Genomic DNA, 21,276 nt, shown 5'->3' on the forward strand with positions numbered 1-21,276 from the left:
AGCCCTGCAAGTCGGTCATAATCCCTTTATCTCTTTATAAAGCAGACTTACAATGTTGGGCACATGTTGGTTGTACCAGTGCGGAAAAACATGATTACAAATGCGACTTCTGCCAGTAAACTAGATTTAAACATAAAACAAACGTAGGCCTACGCCATTTATGAAAAAGCTAATTTACTTTGTTATTTTTGTATTTAAGTCACTTAAAAATCAGATTTGTATATAGTTTGGTAATCAATCCATTTTAAAAATAAAATAAATTTATATATTCATTTAACTGTGAATTATTTCTACACCCGTCATAATCCATTCGATTTCTAGGGGGTACAAAATACGAGGATAAAGAGGGGTCCCAATTTACAGCACTACAAACTAAAAAAAGTTATTCCTAGATAATGCTAGTTTAAAAGGAAAAAGACAGTTAAGATTTGATTTCGAAATGAATTTGGTTTCGAAAATTAGTTTACGGATTTTAATATCAGATGTCGCTATTTGCGTCCATACCAATCCATGTTAGAGTTGCTTCCTAAGACAGAAAAGAAAAATTTTTACGTTCAGAGCGACTGTGAATAGATATCTCTGAGGAACCCTATTAGGGCAAAATACGTATAAGGCGGATACACAGACGCACTGTACGTGAAATCAAATTAACTGTCTTTTTCCCTTTATTCCGATATACTCTGTATGAGTACTAGAAACCAATTCGTTAAGTATTTTTGCTTAGTTGAGGAGATATGTTGTGGAATGCCATTTTTAGATTCCCATGTCTCTAATAACATCTTTATCAACGTCTGTTTTACCTTGCAATCCTTAGAAGGCACAGATTAAAGCAAAAATCTAAATTTGGTTTCGAAAATTGATTTACGGATTTTAATGTTGGTTTAGTTCTTGCTTAAATTGGAATTCAAGCTACTTTATTATAAATGTTATTAAGTAAAAACCAATTCTTCTTCTCTTCTTTGTCAACCATTTTCCATCCACTCCTGAATGTAGGTCTCTCCCAATTGCTTCCATCTTTCTCTATCTTGCGCCCATCTAATCCACTGTTTGCCTGCCACTGTTCTTATGTCATCTACCCATCTTTTTTGAGGTCTTCCCGTGCTTCTTGTTGTCGTCCTTGGTCTCCATTCTAGAATTCTCCGTGTCCACCTGTTGTCATTATATCGGGCTACGTGACCTGCTCAGCGCCATTTCATTTTTGCAATTTCTTCCACAATATCCCTAATCTTCGTTCTACGTCTTATCTCGGTATTTCTAATCTTGTCTCTTAGTGATATTCCAAGCATGATTCGTTCCATTGCTCTTTGCGTTGTTTCTAATTTTTTAGCAGATTTTTTGGTAAGGGCTACTGTCTCCAAGCCGTAAGTACAAACTGGTAGTATGTATGTGTTATACACCTTTTTCTTTAAGTTTACAGGAATGGAGGTGTTTTTCAAGATATATGCTAATTTGCCGAAAGCGCCCCATGCCAGTTGTGTTCTTCTTTTAATTTCAGCATCTTGATTTGGTTTTCCTAGTTTGATAACATGACCTAGATATACATAATGTTCAACATTTTCTATGGTATGATTTTGTATTGTTATATTTGTCTGGTCTCGGCTCAGTATTTTTGTTTTGCTGTAATTCATTTTTAAGCCTACCGCTCCTGAAACTGCATTTAATTGTTGTAACATATCATTTAGTTCTTGGATATTGTCGGCTATTAAAACTATGTCATCTGCGAATCGCAAGTGGTTTAAGTATGATCCGTCGACGTTGATACCCTTATTGTTCCATTCTAGTTTCTTAAAAATGTCTTCTAGAGCAAGGGTAAATAGTTTGGGAGAGATGGTGTCTCCTTGTCTTACTCCCCGTTGTAGTCTTATGGGATTAGTTTTTGTGCTTTCGTCCAGCTTTATCTGCATGGTGGCATTTTCATATATGTTTTTAATTATGTTAGTGTATCTTGAATCTATACGTGCATTTTCTAGAGATTCAAGCACTGCCCATAATTCGATGGAATCGAATGCTTTATGGAAATCGACGAACGCCATATGAATTGGAACATTATACTCGGTGCATTTTTCTATCAGTGTTCTTACGGTGTGCAAGTGGTCTATGGTACTAAAATGTTTTCTGAATGCAGCCTGCTCGATAGGTTGATAGAAATTGAGCTTATGTGTTAGGCGGTTGGTTATGATTTTAGTTAGTAATTTATACAGATGTGAGAGCAAGGATATTGGTCGGTAATTCTCGATGTTTGCTTTGTCTCCTTTCTTGAATAGTAAAATGACTTCGGAGTTGTACCATTCTTGATGAATCTTTCCTTCATCAATTACTTTATTAAATAAAATATTTAATACCTGTTCTATTTTTCTTCCACCGATTTTCAACATTTCGACTGTAATTTTATCCTCTCCCGGACATTTATTCGTTTTTAACAAAACCAACATAAAAACCAATTGGAGGTCCGAATTTGCCGCCTTTCCTCTAATAAAAAAAATAGAGATATTCATCAGGATGCATAACTTGATACATCGTCTCCTGGCGATATAACTTATGGAACTACATCTTGACTTATATCTTAGTAATAGTTACAAATTGTTTTATATTAAATACAATAAGGTAAATCTCAAATCAGTTGTCTATATGTATAGTCAGAATGACAATTTAGTATCAATGAATACCTTCGTATCATATTCATAAAGACGATGAGAAATAGTGTACACGATAATTGCTTTTAACTGGTTAATAGGACTTTAATTAAAATAATTCGATTTAAACGAGAAATTTGTTAAATTTTTTTGGCATTTTTTTTACCGTATTAAGACATAAATCTGTTAATTTTCTTGTTGCTTTCAATTCTCTGCACCGCTGCAGCTATAACCGTTAATAGCGATAGTGTGTCAGGAAATAAGAGAGGATGCTGGTAAAACGAGCAGTTACCGGCTCTCAGTGGGTCAGTGAGTCATCAAACAAATCACAGTGGTCTACCAGGAAACTTTTGCCGTCCATTTTTCTTTTCTTCTTATTTTAGTTCAATTAAATACACCTTCTCAGGTATCTCTGCGCTTATACGCTTAGCCAAAATATTCCACCAATATGTAAATGAATTATGAATTTTGAATTTTGAATAAACGATATCTCTAATAAACAAATCATTTCAGTAGGTACATCAGTGTCAAAGCAGAATTAATCTATTTTTTAAAAATAATTTTTATTACGCACAAACTGAACACAAATGAATGAATCTGAACGAATCCGATAGATTTCTATGAACACATATTTTTGATGATAGTATCTATATCTTTAGCAACCACTAATATTTTGTTTTGGAGCTATTTTTTTGTGGCATCTTAAAGTAATTTAAAAGTTTAAAATAAGTTTGTTGACGTTTCAATTTCCACTTCGGAATTCGTTCGTACAGGATCCAATTTCCTTAAAAAATAATAACAGTGGAGTGGGGTGGACACTGTCGTATGTCATGTCAAAATGAGCTGTGACACCACAAGAAATACAAATAATTTAAATCTAATATATCACAAGGAATATAGTAACACACTACCTTTCCTGGATGTTTTAATATCTAAGAACGATATTGGATATTAGACTTAGGTATATAGAAAACCAACACAAAATTACTTGTTCTAACGAACATTGGTTCTTAGAGGAAATACATTTGTTAACATCTGTTTTATTTAAAAATGATTATCCTTTATCCGAAAATGGTTGCGTTTCGATTTAATTTGAGTTTCTTACCACTCCCTAACACGTGTTTCTGGGTCTACCCGTCATCAGAGAGAATTTGTAAGAAAACTCAAACCAAACCAAAACGCATCGACTACTCTGGCAATTATAGAAAAAATAATTACCAGAGTATGCTACTAGAGACATCTAGTGATGAAAGATGAAGTTAAATGTGTCGATAGCAATTAAAGTAAATTGTATACTCACGCTTAATCAAGCCATTAAGAGCGATGCTGGGAATATTTATATTCCACTATGCATCAACAATTTACCCATATAAATTACCATCTTTCTTGTACTCATTGCGTCGAGTAAGAACGATAAATATACGCAAAGAAACGATAAATATACACAAAGAAGATATACAAAAGAAACGCAACCATTTTCGTATATTTATCGTTCTTACTCGACGCAATGAGTACAAGAAAGATGGTAATTTATATGGGTAAATTGTTGATGCATAGTGGAATATAAATATTCCCAGCATCGCTCTTAATGGCTTGATTAAGCGTGAGTATACAATTTACTTTAATTGCTATCGACACATTTAACTTCATTATCCTTTATCGTTTATAAATGAGGAATTTTCAACAATCGACCAAATAGAACAGAACAACTTAGAACAAGATACACAAGGAATAATACGAGTGAAATAAGAATACCATACATAAAAGAATTATCAGAAAAACTGGAAAAGATAGAAATTAAATTCAACATTCAACAAGAAAAAACAAAGAATTGTATTTATAAAATACATTGTGAATGCGATCAATTTTATTTAGGTGAAACATCAAGGCCATTAAATGGTAGAATAAGTGAACATCAATCTTATATTAAAAATAGAGAATTTGATAGATCTTAAATACGTAAACACGCGTGGAAAAATGAACACAGGGTTCAATGGAACGATTCAAGTATAGTCACAAAAGAAACAGATAGTAAAAAGAGAAAAATCAAAGAAGCGGCTCTAATTATACTAAACGAGACCAATTGTGTCGCAAATTCCTCGGCAGAATGCAGTAGGATCTGGTTAGCCATATTAAAAGAGGAAGTTAATAAAAGGGAATATATGATAAGGAAATTAAAGGAAGAATATGAACTTTGGGGACTCAAGATAAATATGTGCAAGACCGAATTTGTATTGGACCCGAGGTTGCAGATTTGAACGTAAGTTTAGAAGAAGAGACTATTAAGAATTGTAAGGCTTTTAAGTATTTAGGGTCAATGATTAGCCGAGATGGTATTTGTATGAAAGATATAGAAATGAAAATAGCACGGGGAAAACAAGCCACAAGAGCACTTCATGGAGTGATATGGAACAACACTCTAACCAAAGAAAACAAAAAGTTGTCAAAGTCTACAAATCACAAGAGCGGATAGAATAAGAACGAAGGAAATATGGAACAGAATGGAAGTAAAATGCTCAATTACAAAAAAGTTGGAAAACAGAGCCCTGCAGTGGTACGAGCATGTACAAAGAATGCCAGAGCATAGGTGGCCGAAAAGAATATTAAACTGGGACCCGCCGGGGAGAAGACGGAGAGGAAGACCTGCTACAAGATGGAAAACATACGTCGGAAATGCTATGATAGATAGAGACCTCAGAGAAGGTGACTGGGAGAATAGAGTGCTGTGGAGGACGAAAATGGCGAACTCATAATGGGAAAAGCCAAAGAAGAAGAGTTAATAAAAGGAAAATGCCACTATTAGTAAGTCAGTAACATTGTCACCTCGGGGGAACAATTAAGGGTCTAACCACCTTCTGATATCCCCGGGTGCTCTGTAGAGGGCTTCGAATATACTGTCGAGAGCTCCTCTACTTAAATCCATTTTCGGGTTATGGACTTGGAAAATATTTATCTTCGGTGTCTTGCCTTGAAAAAGGCAAGATATTTCTTACATGACAATTTCTTCGTCGAAATAAAAACACCAAGTTAAGTTGAAACAATTCTCAGCCACAGAGTATGGAAAATAAATGCAGGAAGCAGAGCCCCGAGAGCACTAAGCTCTCGGAGAGCCCGTGAGGGACTGACCTGGCTGACCTGAAAATCGCCAATATTTATATGCGCTGTTCGAGCGATAAATAGGGATTTCCAGGTCAAGAGCCAATGGGAAAATTCGAGGCGGGGCGATGCGCATCGAAATGCGTACTAGTCCACAGACTATCGCATTCGATGACAACATATCGAGGATACATCATTTATGTCTTTTAAATAACATACACATAAAATCAGAATTTGGTGTTTATTGGGAGTAAACTAAATGTAAGACCAAATACTCGCCATGTCGGGATAATTTTATGAGGTTTTTTTCCTGTTTTTTCCTCATGATTTACTATGGAATCACTAAGAGGAGAATTTTACTGTCATCATGGCATGTGGTTGTCTTTTTAAAGACGAATCACATGCTACAATTTTTTCTGACGGATATTCTCAAGTTAAAGTTGATTTCATGTAGTCGATTAAACTATCTTACAATAAAGTCGTCCTAGAAGCGCAACTCAGCTATATTGACAATATCATTTTAAAATAAAATAAATTAAATTATTAGAAGAATTTTTTTTACCAAGTAACAAAAATAAAAATTTGTTTAATTTATTAATGTTTGTATTTTGATAACGATTTCCGAACTGGAAATTGAAACGTCAATAAACTTATTTTAATTTTCAATTGTGGCTTATTCCCATTAAAATAGTAATTAGACTAATATTTTAAAGCGGTGAAGAAATTCGCATAGATAGACTTTCTGATGACCAATGAGAACTCTAGAAGGAAAGAAATCGGACAAATGATAATTCTAACGAACAAGTGCTAATTTTGGCTAAATAGACACATAAAAAGTAGAAACTTAAGGCAGAAAACAAAAATAAAACCCAGTGTTAATATATTGATCGGAATTTGGAATCGGAATCATTTCCAAAACAGATAAAAAACTTTAGAAGAAAATGTAACGTATAGTGTATGAATGAATGGACACAAAATAATAAAAAAAAAGAATGGAATAACCACATAAGCAGAATGGAGTAGATCGTGTCGTCAAAAAACCAGAAAATAAGTCACCAATCGGCAGAAGAAGTATTGGACGACCGCGCAAAAGATGGAGTGTCAACCTTCCGTAGAGGTGTTAATCCGTCAATGAATAAGCACAATTGCTTATAAAGAGGAAGAAGAAGAAATTTGTACGTTTAAATGAATACAGGGGAAATATTTGGTGGTATCTGTGAAAACGATATTTAGAGGATAAGAAACAGCTATGAAATGTATAACAAAATGGCAAACACGGATCATATATCTCTCCTAAAAATAGGATATAAGGTGTGCAGGACTTCTAGGGAGATCATAGCAGAATAATCCTCCAAAACGAACCATTTTGTCACAGCCTGGGGGAAGTAGACTTAAAGGTAGGTCAAAACTTAGATGGAAGGATGATATAGACCATGGGTGGGGAAATTACGGCCCTCGAGCCATCTCTCTACATAGAGTGTGGATGTGTTTGAGTGACCGCACGCTTCGACTGGTTCGTGTCGTGTCATTGTTACTGCCACTGTCCGCCCACTATCGTACTAGCCTCATTCGGAGTTTTGTTTTACTTAAAATCACATGTTCGTATGCGGTATAATTTCTTTCCTACTTTCGAAAATACAATATGCTTCAAAAGTCCGCTAACAGACAGTAGTATTTCGGAATCTGCAGTGTAAGATGTTCTTTTGTACCTAAATTAAGGAATTTTTTCAACAAAAAGTTGCAAATAACTCGAAAAGGAAGTATTTTTAGAAAAATTACTAAGAGAAAAAAGTATTTACTTCGATAAGATACGTGTAAAAAAATTTTACTCGAAGCGATTCGGAAAATGATTTTTTTGTTATAAGTTATTTGTTAATATTAATTAACAGTCCACTTAGAATAAAAAAAATACATTTGAACTTGATAAAATTGAATCAAATATAGAATCGAAAAAAAGAATTTATTGTGGTATAAATGCAAAATAAATTAGTCAGTATATTCCGTTTCTAAGCGTCTTTTTAGGGGCAAACCGCTCGCCTAATCGTCTCGGAGAGTTTGAGAAAAGAAATGCATTGTGATTTTGGCGGCGAGCCAAGGTAGGTCGGCGTCGGATGCTAGAGATTCGAGGACACGTCGTTTACTTAAACATACCTCCAAAAACAGAAGTGGAATTATAAGTTTTTGTGCTTTTATTCTTGAGAAATCTATTATGGTTTCCTTAATTTCTGGTTTACCCTTTGTTATCAAGATGATAAAACATGTTCATCTGCCTACTTACAAGAGCAAAGCTGATACAGTGTCCGTCAACTTATTCAGTTAATAAAACCTTTCGAAACATTTCTAATTTGTGCGTATTTGTCCCATAAGAAGTTGGAAATATTGGTTTTTTTAATTATTTGAAGAATAAAAAGGACTTTTGGTTATGAACATTCATTCTGTACAATTGGTATTATTTGTTGTCCGTGAATTTGTAGGGTATGAATGTCAAAGTATTAAGATATTGACTATGAATGTTCGTATTTTAAGGATATGTTATTGTTTGATTTAAACTTTATTTATTTTTTTTTACTGTATTTCAAGGTATTTTGTTGTTGTTTTTATCAAGGTTATTTCAAAATAAATTAAGAAATCATTGAATTTATTAACGAAGTTGAATAGTATTTAAATTAATGTTTTATTCTTTGTTTATTGCCAGTGATTTTATCCTGTTAAAGACTAAAGATAATCGTTTTCTCGTAGTTTAAATTGTAATATAACATTCTGTGGAAACCTTTTTATCAAATTGCCATATTGAGTGTTTAAAAAATATTTTTTGAATGTTGTAATAGTTTTTGAGTTTATTTTTTAGATCTGGATATATAATGGCTAGTAAACATGTGTTGAAGATATCCATTATTACTGAAATTTTCAGTAATGACAATAAAACTACTATTAACTATTAAAGCTACGAGAAAACAAATATATTTAGTCTTTTAGGGGATAAAATCGCTAGCACTTAAAAAAAAAATAAAACATTAATTTAAATATTTTTTAACTTTGTAAATAAATTTAATGATTTATTGATTAATTTTTAAATAACCCTGATAAAAACAATAACAAAATACCTTGAAATACAGTAAAAAATAAATAAAGTTTTAATCAAATCATAACATAACCTTAAAAGATGAACAAATAATACCAATCGCACAGAATGAATGTTCATAACCAAAAGTCCTTATTTATTATTCTAACCATTAAAAAAACCAATATTTCCAACTGTTTATGGGACAAAGACACACAAATTAGAAATGTTTGGAAATGTATTTGAAATCTCCGCCCATTGTGACGTCAGAACTTAAGTAGTCCATTAGATCACCGTGGTCTTTTTAATTCTGATGGGTCCACCCAAGTTTTTTATGTACTTTTTGCTGCTGATTGCGAATTTGGGTGGGATTTCGATCCGAGTGGTCAAACAATTATTATAAACAATTTAATTGTTTTTCATGAAAAAAAAAACAAAGAACGTATTATGGACGTCTTTAAATCCCCTGGGGGGATTATGGTCATTACCTTGGGTTACTGTTTACGTTATCCAAAATATTGCTCAACTTCTGGGCCTTCTTTTAACCCTTTCAGGTTTATTGTACGTTACAATTATTATAGCAAACAAAATATACAATAAAATAGAACCCTGTCGCCGTGTAATTTATTTGATATAAGTTGACGATTTCGATAAATTTTTGTTCGATCGACTATTTAGTTATTAGGGCTCGTATTGTCTGCGTCTTATAATAAAAAACGAAAATACACTATCATTAAACAAGTAAAACTATTTACAGCTCACTTCAAAGAGATAATTGATGATTTTCAGACGTATTAATCCCGATAATAACTATTATTATTCTACAGTTGGTGATTGCGCTGTGCAATTACATGTCAAAAGAGTATGAAATTAAACGTAAAATAAATAATTGCCATCGACTAAGAACTGATGAACTTGTTTCCTTACATTCTGTTACGCTTTCTAACCTTTACATCAACTTAATATATATATGTACATATCGTCTTATGTAATGACAAAAATTATAGAAATCTTCGAAGTGGTATTTCATGCATTGCTTTTGTACAAATAAGGAAAATGACATATAAAATGTTACAAGATGCACGAGTATCGATAGGTGAGACGTCTTCTCCGTGAGATTGTGTAGATTTTATGTCGAGTAAATGTTAAATAAATAGTCCAATCATGACTTATTTTTAAATTAGAGGTGCTTCGTTACAGACAAAGCATCTGTGATGTTGCCTCACTATACAATGTGGCAAATATGGTAAACTATTAGTAACTGAAAACAAAGTGTAATAATACGTCTACAAAATATGTGAAATTTTCACTTTGATATTTTATCGCGAAGACAGAAAAAATTAAGTGGAGTGATTGTAGAGAATTAGTGTACAGAAAAACTTCGAGCTACAGACGCACTTGTAGCAGGTATTGCCATTACTAAGTCACATAATTTTGAAACCTCACCATATATTTCATCCCGTTCAGTTTTTTAAAGAAATGTCAGCGTTTTAGAACTAGTATCAGTTTGTACAGAATGTTGAGAAGCATACAAGACGCACAGTTAGAAATGCAGGGAAAGAATGTCAAAAAAGTTTGCATAATGCTTTTTTAGACAATTAAAAGCCTCTTCCGAGAAACTATAAACCTTTTCCATCATATTGATAGCACATTATGTATGCAAATCCTCAACAGGTCAAAAAACCATAGGCGTCACCCTATACTTGTTTTGAAATAAATAAAAAAAATTAATATTTTAAGATGCCGTCAACAATTCATTATCTTTTAAAAAATCTTCTGTAAAATAAGTGTCCACTAATCTCACTATACTTTTTTGTGCGTAAAAAACGTCGGTATATATGCCACACGATTATTGTTAACTATACACGGGTGATTAACGAGAGAATTCAATGTTTCACGAAATAAATTAATGTAAACAGTAATTTAAAGGTGATTATTGTTTTCTATACAAGTTATCGCCTGACATAAAAAGAATACCTTCTTTGAACGATTACCTGGAATTACTGATAAGGCTTCACTAATGATAGTTTAAGTAGTTTTTATGCCACATTACAGCTTATGCCAATAATATAAATTAGAAATTGTTTGCATCTTCCATTTAGTTTGTAGATGTACATTGTTCATGTCTTACCTAGCTACGTTTTTGGGTCGATATTTTGTTATTTGCATTTAAAAATGCATCAACGCTCTTTAAGTAATGTTCGTGAAATCGTTAACATGTGTTCAAATATGACAGGGGTTGGAGAAGCAACAATTTATAGATTCCTAAAAGAAAGAAAATAAGGAACTGTTTCATCTCCCAAGAAGAGTGGAGGGAGTAAACCCTTGGAAATTGAAGAAATACATAAAAACATGCATGAGACGCAGCGTCCACTCATTTTTTTTTTTTAACAAAGAATTTCCAACATTGGACAAAATCCAAACATTAATTAGAGAAAACGAGGAGTTACCAATCATAAGCAACAAGAAATTATGGGGACTATTGAGAGAGATGGGATTTCGTTGGCAAAAAAATAGAAGAAAATCCGTTTTAATTGAAAAAGATTACATTGTATGTTGGAGACGAGATTATCTAAGAACTATTAAATAGTACCGAGAAGAAGGGAAAACAATTTTTTATTTGGACGAGACTTGGCTAAATGAAGGTCATACTGTACCATATCTATGGGTTGATACAAATGTGAAAAGTTCCCGTCAGGCATTCATCGAAGGTGTATCTACTGGAATAAACAATATTCCCGTTGGAAAAGGACGCAGACTCATAACAACCCATATTGGAAACGAATACGGTTTTGTCAATGGTGGATTATTAAGTTTTGCCTCAAAATCAACCAAAGATTACCACGAGGAAATGACTGCTGACGATTTTGAAGAATATTTTGAGCAAATTTTGGATTTAATTTAAAAAAATTCTGTCATAGTTATGGATAATGCTAGTTACCATTCAAGACTAGCAGAAAAATTGCCAACAACGACATGGAAAAAAGAAGAGATAATCGAATGGTTGGATAAACACGCAATTGAGTACAAGAAGAATTCGACAAAAAAGGAATTATTACCTATTGTAAGGCAACATAAAGCAGCTTATAAAAAATATATAATTGATGAAATGGCATTAAACCGTGATGTAATTATTTTACGTTTACCCCCATACCACTGTGATCTGAATCCGATAGAAAATATATGGTCTCAAGTAAAGGGTGAAGTCGGACCATCGAGCAAAAACACAAAAGAGGGAATGTAAAGGTAGTGGGGGCAAAAATATTGTTAGACAGGAAGTGCCATCTTGAGAGGCCAAATTAAACAAGGAAAGGGAGTCTTTCACATGAAATCTTATTTATATTGAAGTTTTTTAACAATTGTTTCATATTTTAGACTGTTATCGTTAGTATTTAATTAAAATTTTCTCGTCTAAGACACATTCTGAAAACTATTTTATAGCTACTGTTAATAAGTGTCGGAAAATTTAAATTTGGCGCATTCGCATTTCCGGATATGTCCGCCATCAGAGGCCACTTTTTTGGTCTCCTTTTCATAACGATTAGATTCCCTCTTTTGTCTTTTTGCTCGATGAGTCGGACGCAACAACAAAACTTTTAAATTAGAAGACTTACAACAATTATTAGAAAAATAATATTAATTTTTTTACAAATCGGCCCCTGTTACGGCCACAAATTATTTTATATATAACCAATAAAATAAACATCTTACATTTCTTGCAAATTCATTAGTACCTGTTAATCTCCATCACTCCGACACTGGCAACTTTATTTAGGGATTAGTAACCCTCAAAACTATTGTATTCTATTCTGCTTCAACCTTTATATCTGGTGGTCATACTCAATTTAAAATTGTTTTCCTATATACTTCTGTAAACTTGTTGACAAATATCTATTTTTCATTTAGTCAACAGTTTAGGGATTTGCATACATAATGTGCTATTAATATGATGGAAATGGACTATAGGTATATTTATAAACTTTCGAGTTGATATTTATTGAAATTGCATAACTCCACAAATCTTAACTTACAAAGGCTGTCAAATATTTCTTTAAGCTGCTATGAAATGTTATCTATTATTTCACAAAAAAAGTCGATGATAACATATTTTTGTATCACCTACATGGTCAATTCCAATACGTTTTCGCTTGGGTTTTATCTCTTCGAGGTCGCAAGTTTTTTGCCAGATGATATCAAACTGTCCCCTCTGTCTGTTGTTTTGGACTTCCAATTTGTTAATTTGTTGAATACAAAATCCAATATCATTCGATTTACATCAAATGTCTGTACAAGGAAATTTTTCAGAAAATACTTAAAGCAAAAACTTAAAATCAAAATCTCGTTTGAGTAATTTCAAATAACCTTTTGAGGAATTCACAGTTTGAGGGTACCAACGATCTTTATGCTCCAAAATGCTTTCAAATAACTATTAGGATTTTTCGATATTGGGAAACTGTTTTTACTAACCTCCCATTGTAGTTCCATCTGGTGGAAGCTGCTCGAGGAAACCTTTTTTGAAGAATGACATCTAAAGAGTGTATACTTTTGGACGATTTAGAAAAAAGCACGAATTCCGCTCAAGGTCTGGAAAAATAAATTGCAAGTCTTGTTGAGACTGACCGATTGCGCTAGAATCAAATTTAGCTTCATAACTTTGAGTGACAAGTTTGGAGCCACAGTCCAGTTCCTCAACTATATTACAAACATGTCTATATATACATTCTGCTGATCTATCTGCAGTTATATCAAAAAATTCGTAAAATCGTTCTTGTATTTCCCGAGTTGACGATATATTATATAGTGTCATCTAGAACAATGGAAATAAATTGTGCTTCTTTTATTTCTTCTTTGATTTTTTGCAGAACAATATTTGCCATACACTTGATCAAATCAATGTCATTTTGTATCCTATTCGAGGTACTTCGAAATATAGTAGATTGTTTTAAATGATTTTTTAATAGTTCATCATATTCAGATAAAAAATTTGCTAAATCCATAAAATTTCCCCTATTTATAGAATCATAACTTTCATTATGCCATCTGAAACTAAGTTCATGTTCTCCAAGGAAACATGTAATGTGAATCAGTCTCTTTAATATTTCATGATTTTTTTACTTTCTCATTATGCATATGGTGAGGGTGATCAATTCGCTTTTTCTAAAAGTCTTCTCTTTTATAATTGGTTTTAAACGCGTTTTACTTAAAATGTGCCTTGTTATAGATTTGTGCAAATTATTTAAATCTGAGTAACCCACATTATTCCACGCGGTTTTTTCACTTATATTATATAGTAAACAAGGACAACAAAATAATTTTGAGACAGTCATATAACCAATCAACCATTTACAGGAATCCTATATATTTTTGTTAGAATAACGTGTACATTTCGTCGACTCCATTTGAATTGCCAGTAATGTTTTTGACCTGCCTACAGATATATTACACTTTTGACAATTAAATTTTGAAAATCGACATTTTAATAAATTGCACACAATATAGCACTGTTTATTACTGTTTTCCTGGCAGGTTTGAGAACTTGTACACGGTTGCTGTAAATCTGAATTGATCTAGCAAAAACTGCTCAAATTAATATAAATACAAAACATGTGAAACAAGGCAAATGCGCTGTGTTACAATGTAATACTCGAGACTGCAATTCGAACTGCTCTAATAGTCGCCTTGTCTATGATAACCAATTATTCTAATATTGAATCTGAATCCGGATGCGCTTAAAATGCCAATCCAAACCCATACAAATTGAGTACGAGATTTATACACCAAACACCAGTCACTGTCCGCTGTTGCAGTACTGTCATTCGTAACATAATTTAATGATTTCTTGAAAAACATATTTTATCTTTAAATATTTAAATTACATATTACAAGTAAATGTACTTTTAACTACTAAAAAGAAATTTTAGATTTTAGACGATTAATGAGCACATAATACAAACAAAAGTTAAAGCCAAAACTAAAGTACATCAAAATTATGTCACCAACTGCAACCTTAATTAAGTAAGAAAATTGATATTGTATATATAAAATTTTAACTTTATGAGAAATGTAAATTTAATTTATAAGAGAATTGGCACAATATAAAATATATCAAGACATCAGTAGCAGTAGTAATAACCGTCTGATGGAAACTGTACAATCTAGTCAGTCATTCAGTCAGTCATAGTCAAACTTTTGATTCGTTGTAGGGCAAAAATAAAAAAAATCGTAATTAATGTAGGTTATGAATTTATAAAGCCCCTTATTATTAAAAAATTAAGAAAATGAAGTAAAAATGATATTCAACACAACAAAAAATATTTTGTTGAGTTGGGAGAGTCTAAGATTGAAAAGAAAACTCGTTATTATTATATCAGTTTATTAAATGTCTTACCTTTCTTAGCATCTACTAGCCAGTGAAGCACGAATACAAGTAAAAATCCAAACACCAGTTTCCAACGAATAATCATCGTGTCCTCATCTGAAAAAAACAATAATCAAAATTTTAAACACCATAATACAATATTAATAAAACTTAATTGTGAAATTCTCGTATGTCCTGGCTGGTCAATTTTAGGAAATGGACTGGTCTAACATCAAGAATAAGATGGATCCATGTGGTCGCCAACATTACTAGAAGATAGGCATCTTTAGAAGAAGAAAGACTTAAAGAGTGCAAATGATAATGGTTTTTACTGAGAGTTTTTTGGTAACCTTTTTCTGATATTATAGTTAATCCTTATTATTACTAGTTATAATAAAAATAGATGCCTTTGAGATGTATATATACCGACCAATGTTGAGGATTCCATGGATACAAAGAATTACTAATGTTGAGGTACTTCGTCGCATGTGTAAACAAAAAGAATTACTAAGAATATTCAAAGAGAGGAAAATGCAATACTTGGGTCATGTGCTGAGAGGCGAAAGATATGAATTACTTCAAGTTATACTGGAAGGAAAAGTACAGGGCAAAAGATCAGTAGGAAGACGCCAGAACTCGTGGCTGAAAGACCTGAGGAGATGGTTCGACCGCTCATCCGCAGCGATCTTTCGCGCAGCAGTTTCCAAAACTACAATTGCCACTTGGATCGCGAACCTTCGAAAGGAGACGGCGCAATGAGAAGAAGATTACTAGTTATAATATAATTTAACAATATTAATTACAGTTAAAATCACCTATATAGCACAGCAATAATTTGCTGTACTATTTTGTATCCTAGCTTATAGCGTAACACTAGTATGGAAGTTTGTCTTTATTTGGTAAGCGCTACCTACCTAGAATAGCACAAAACATCGCATATTATTTAAAAAAATTTGTGTTCTATGTATTCGTTCCTCCAAACGGTCTACAAATAAAGATCTTATCTTGAATTTATCTACTGTTCCTCCAAATGCTATTGCTATTCCCTTAATTTAAAGCTGAGCATTTGTATAAATCATTTATATGTATATCTCTGTATTTTGCAGTTCCTAGTAATGAATGTGTATGTATGATTTTTAGTAACGAGTATTTTCTTCTTCCCGGATTCCTTTTTCCATTTGAAGAAGTAAGAGCTATATTTTGTCTTCAGTAAATATATAATAAAATGTAAAACCCGCATTATATCCTATTTTAGAAGGTTTCTAGTCATTTTATACTGTTTACAACCAGAGTCGCATTTTTTTGTTTATACTCACATGAGTATAAAGTTTGTTTACCGTCACAGAAGTTTTGGATTCATTTGCTTAATTAAAAAATTTTAAAATTGAGGTCACTGTCATTCAAATTAAGCAGAATTTATTTAAATATATTAAACGATATAAATACGCGACCTTCCAAATTATATTAGGATATTTTATTAAAAGTAGTACCATTTTTCTGATGGTAACAATAAATTAAGAAATTGCTATACTCGCATAAAATGGATAAAGTAAAAATGTGTACACAAAAAGACAGAAGGAATTTCTAAATAACTATACTTAATTTCTTAATAATGAACAGACATGTCCAACAATTCGGCACCCTCCGCTTTGTTAGATAGTGGAGAAAACATGTTCAAATTGCCAAGAGAATATAGAGTTGGGCGTGCTATACATGATTTTATTAAAAAAAAAAAAACATACCGGGGCACGTGAAGACGATAAAATCTGGATCAGGATAGCGAAAAAAATTAAGAATTGGCGATTGTCTTAAATTGAGTAAAGATAAAATCACATTTATTTCGTATTAATTTGTTACTTAAACACAAAAATTATATTTGTTAGTGATTGATAAAGCTAAAAATCCCAGAGCTTTCAAAAACATTTATTTGCCAATCTCTACAAGAAAAAAATTGAAGTAAATAAAAGTTGGGTCACGAGAAATATGTTTAGTAAATGGTTCCATAAAGACTTGTTGTATCAGAAGTAAATAAGTTTATAAAATAATTCAACGTGAGAAAAGCTTTACTCTTACTTGACCATTCACCAGGCCACCAAAATGAACAGGAACTTCCATCAAGTAATGGGAATATCCAAACCATCTTCCTACCACCAAACTGCACACCTTTATCGCAGCTGATGGATCTAAATATTATTCAAAAAGTAAAGTCCTTGTATAAAAACAAATTGCTCATTCCTATTATTTCTTAGGATGGTGATATAACGCAGAGCATCAAAAAATTTGATTTGAAGGATGTTGTATTCTCTCTTGCTCATGTATTGAGCTCTGTTTTAGCTGAATTAATCCAATTATCATGGATAAAGCTATGACCTACAATGAATGTTGTAACACCAGAAATGTCTCCAGAGAATTATTTTCCCACTTTAATAGTTGGCAGTCTGATTAAAATACTGATGAGTTATTATTCTAATATCTAGATAATTATGTCGAACTTTATCAACGGCCCTATTGTAATCGATAAAACAAATATTCAGTGGTTCATTGACATTTATACATCTTTGAATCTATACAATTAAATCCAAATAATACTTCTCGTGTGTCGATAGGTTTCCTAAAACTAAACTATGGTATTCACTAGTATCTTGTTCCAGTTTTCTATATATTCTTAAATGTATAATTTTCTTATCTAGTCTAAAAAACTTACTCCAAGTACTCGGAGTTCCTGGTTATATCTTTGTCTCCAATCTCCTGTTATCTCATCTTTCCAAGGCACAAAAATCGTCCAGAGGATCTTCCGTTTTAATACTAATAATTTTGTTCTTTCACAATGGTTCAGTGTCCATGTATTACTTTCATACGTTATTATGGGGCGCAATTACAGTTTTTTTTGTACCTTTGTTTTAGTTTTTGAGAGCAATTTTGATTTAAGTAGCTCCACTAGAGAACAATACGCTCTATTTTCTGCCTTTATTCTAGCTGCTATGTATTTTCCTTAACTAACATATTTTCGTTGACTTTAAGGCCTATTTCCCTGGCCCCATTTTCAAAAGGTTTAAAAATTTTATTCGCATCTCTGGTGAATTGTGTGATTGTGTCGACATCGTCAGCAAAAGCTAACAGTATCTTCACTCCTTGAGCAGCAAAACCATTTGTTAATTCTGGTTGTACTTTCCTAAGTGTGTGTTCTAAAGGTAATTTAAATAACAAAGGGGAAAGTGGATTGTCTTGTCTAAGACCCGTCTCGATTAGAAACTGATCTGATGTACTGCTGTCAATTCAGATACGTGCACATAAATCCTGCACACAGATCTGGGCTAATCCTACCAGCTTTCTGGGTACTCCCATTTCTACCATTACCTTCCACAGTCTATCCGTTTTAAAAGAGTCATACACTTGTTTAAAATCTACAAAAAATTGATGTACATCTTTGTTGTATTCCCAACTCTTTTCTAAAATTTGGCGCAAGATAAAGATCTGGTCTATTATCGACTTTCCCGGTTGAAAGCTTTATTGGTAATCACATATTATTTCTTCATCGTACGAAATTAAACTTGTAAATTTATGAATATTATTGTTGTTTTATTTTTTCACCATATCGTCTAATTATAGGCTACTGTGTCGCTTTAGCAACTATTTTTTTTATAAATATTTATAAAATTACCATTAAATTCCCATTTCCATAATTTTAAAATGTACTGAGCTATTCCAAATTGCTTCAACCTATTGTTGGTTTTTAAAGTATCTCATTCACAGAACATTAGTAAATGTTTGGCAATTGTTTCGCAGCGTGTAAAACTGTTTTCCTGCTTTCATTAGAACTAAACTGCCTTTTGCATGGCGTATTGTTTACCGTAAATTCTTCTTGGTCAAAATTATTTAACCGCTATGTTCCGCATTATGACAAATGCAAACCAGAGGATTTTTTCGTTGATACAGTTACGGCGATAGGATACGATTTTTAACACTATCATAGGTATAGTACACTTATATAAATTAGATTTCCCACGCCGATTAATTTTTTATAATTTTTATCAATGCGTATTTTTGTGTTCTTAATGTTCTATATTGTGATGTATAATTTTTGTACACACTTCATGGTATATATACACCTATTCTTCGTTCACAAATTGTTGAGAGCACGAAATATGCCTCAAACTCATAAAACTGTCGTAAATCGTAGGCGTTCCTAAGGTGTTTATTCATTAAATAATAATATAATGTTTTAATACTGTTATATATAATATTGATAATATTTTAATACTAATATATTTAGCAAAAAAACAATTAAAACTTTCACGACTAATGTTGGTTATTATATTATGTTAATAAAAATAAGAATTTAACCTTTAACAGTTTTGTAAATAAGAATACCTTATCTCTTTGGATATTTCAATACTAATCTTCGCGTTTAATCACTTTACTAGAAAACCTGGAATTCATATCCGAATGTACTATTCGTTGCAAGATAATTAAGATGGAATTCCCCAGATTTTTAATAATATAATTATATTCGAAACTTAACTTGAAAGGGTGAAGTTATTACAAACGAAAACAATTTTTTTATTTAGTACGTTTTTGATCGCATGTAATTTGCGGTTCGTCGGTGTTTCCGCGTCTACGGCAGTAATTAGCGTCTCGAATATTTATTTTGCGAATTATATGCAGCGCGTGAGTGATTTTTTATTCCATATACCTACGAACATATGCGTACCTTTCGCTCGTGCTCGTTTTGTTGGATTGTTTGTGATGGCTTCATCATCAAGTTTTACACCGGTACTGTTGCGTACAGTCAGTAAGTCTGTCTATTCACCAAGAAAGAAGACTATTGTCCTGAATGTTCACGATGCTCTGGTTTCTCAGAATCCCACAAACACTGTTCGCAACATAGTCGAAAGTTGTGCCAACATGACTGGCGTAGGAGAGTCAACTTTATATAGGTTCCTATCAGAAAAAAAAAAAACACGGTATAGCTAACCCAAACACAAACGAAAACTTAAAGAGAGGGAAAAAGCCTATTGAAATTGATGAATTTGTCAAAAATGGTATTCGAAGGAAAATTCATGGATTTTTTTTCAAAAAAGAAATACCAAACCTAAACAAAATTTTACAAGAAGTTAGAGACGACCCGGATTTGCCTCATATCGGACGAACTAAATTGTGGCAAGTTTTAAAAGAATTAAATTTCCGGTGGGAGAAATCAGACCGAAAATCACTTTTGATTGACCGGGAGGAGAAGATGATGTTGGAGAAGAAATTATCAAGGATTAATACGAAAATTCCGGGCTGAAGAAAGGCCCATCTTCTACCAGGATGAAACGTGGGTAAACTCAGGTCATACTCTAAAAAAATTTGGTCAGATAAAAATATATTAAGCTCCAGGCAAGCCTTTATGGAAGGTTGGTCTACTTGTATCTCCCCACCTTCTGGTAAAGGCAGTAGATTAATAATTTCTCACATTGGCAGTGAAAAAGGATTTGTTAAGCATATTTTGTTGGAATTTCATTCCAAAAGCACAAAAGACTATCACGAGGAGATGACAGCTGATGTTTTCGAAGAGTATTTTGAGCAAATGATTGAACACATACCACCAAATTCAATTATAGTATTAGATAATGCACCTTATCATTCACGACTAGTAGAAAGACTTCTAACGAATGCGTGGAAGAAACAGGATATTCTTGACTGGTTGCGGAATAAGTATCTGCCTTACGAAGATGGAATCTACCACTGCGAAATAAATCCAATTGAACTCATTTGTGCACAAATGAAAAGTTATGTGGCTAGAAAAAATACGTCATATAAAATACAAGCTGTACGTGAATTGTTATACGAGTCTTTATAACATATTACAAAACAAAACTGTTAAGATGCAGTAAGGCATGTAATAGAAGAAGAACAAAAAATGTGGGATCTTGATAACATAATTGATGCGACCGTCGAGATTATTAACCTAATTATTAACCCTCAAGACGGATTCCGAAGTTGATCCTATTTATTTTGAATTTGAATAGTTTTCTAATCGTAATTATATAAGGTAAGTAATAGTAGTTGTAATCGTAAGGTATTAAAGGGGAAAGGCGCAAAATGTCGCCTGTCAAAATGTTCAATGTGTTTTAAATGTATCCATT

General features: G+C 32.5%; 1 protein-coding gene across 1 annotated transcript in view; it reads right to left on the reverse strand.

The window, feature by feature from the left end:
* Positions 1 to 21,276, reverse strand: part of LOC140443995 (uncharacterized) — a 134,377-nt gene that overhangs the window by 79,507 nt on the left and 33,594 nt on the right. The window contains exon 2 of the mRNA XM_072535557.1: positions 15,179 to 15,265. Within this exon, the coding sequence (XP_072391658.1) occupies positions 15,179 to 15,254 (76 nt within the window). The 5' untranslated portion in view covers positions 15,255 to 15,265. The remainder of the gene's footprint in view (positions 1 to 15,178; positions 15,266 to 21,276) is intronic.

This window comes from Diabrotica undecimpunctata, chromosome 6 (genome assembly GCF_040954645.1).
Source record: "Diabrotica undecimpunctata isolate CICGRU chromosome 6, icDiaUnde3, whole genome shotgun sequence".
Taxonomy (NCBI): domain Eukaryota; kingdom Metazoa; phylum Arthropoda; class Insecta; order Coleoptera; family Chrysomelidae; genus Diabrotica; species Diabrotica undecimpunctata.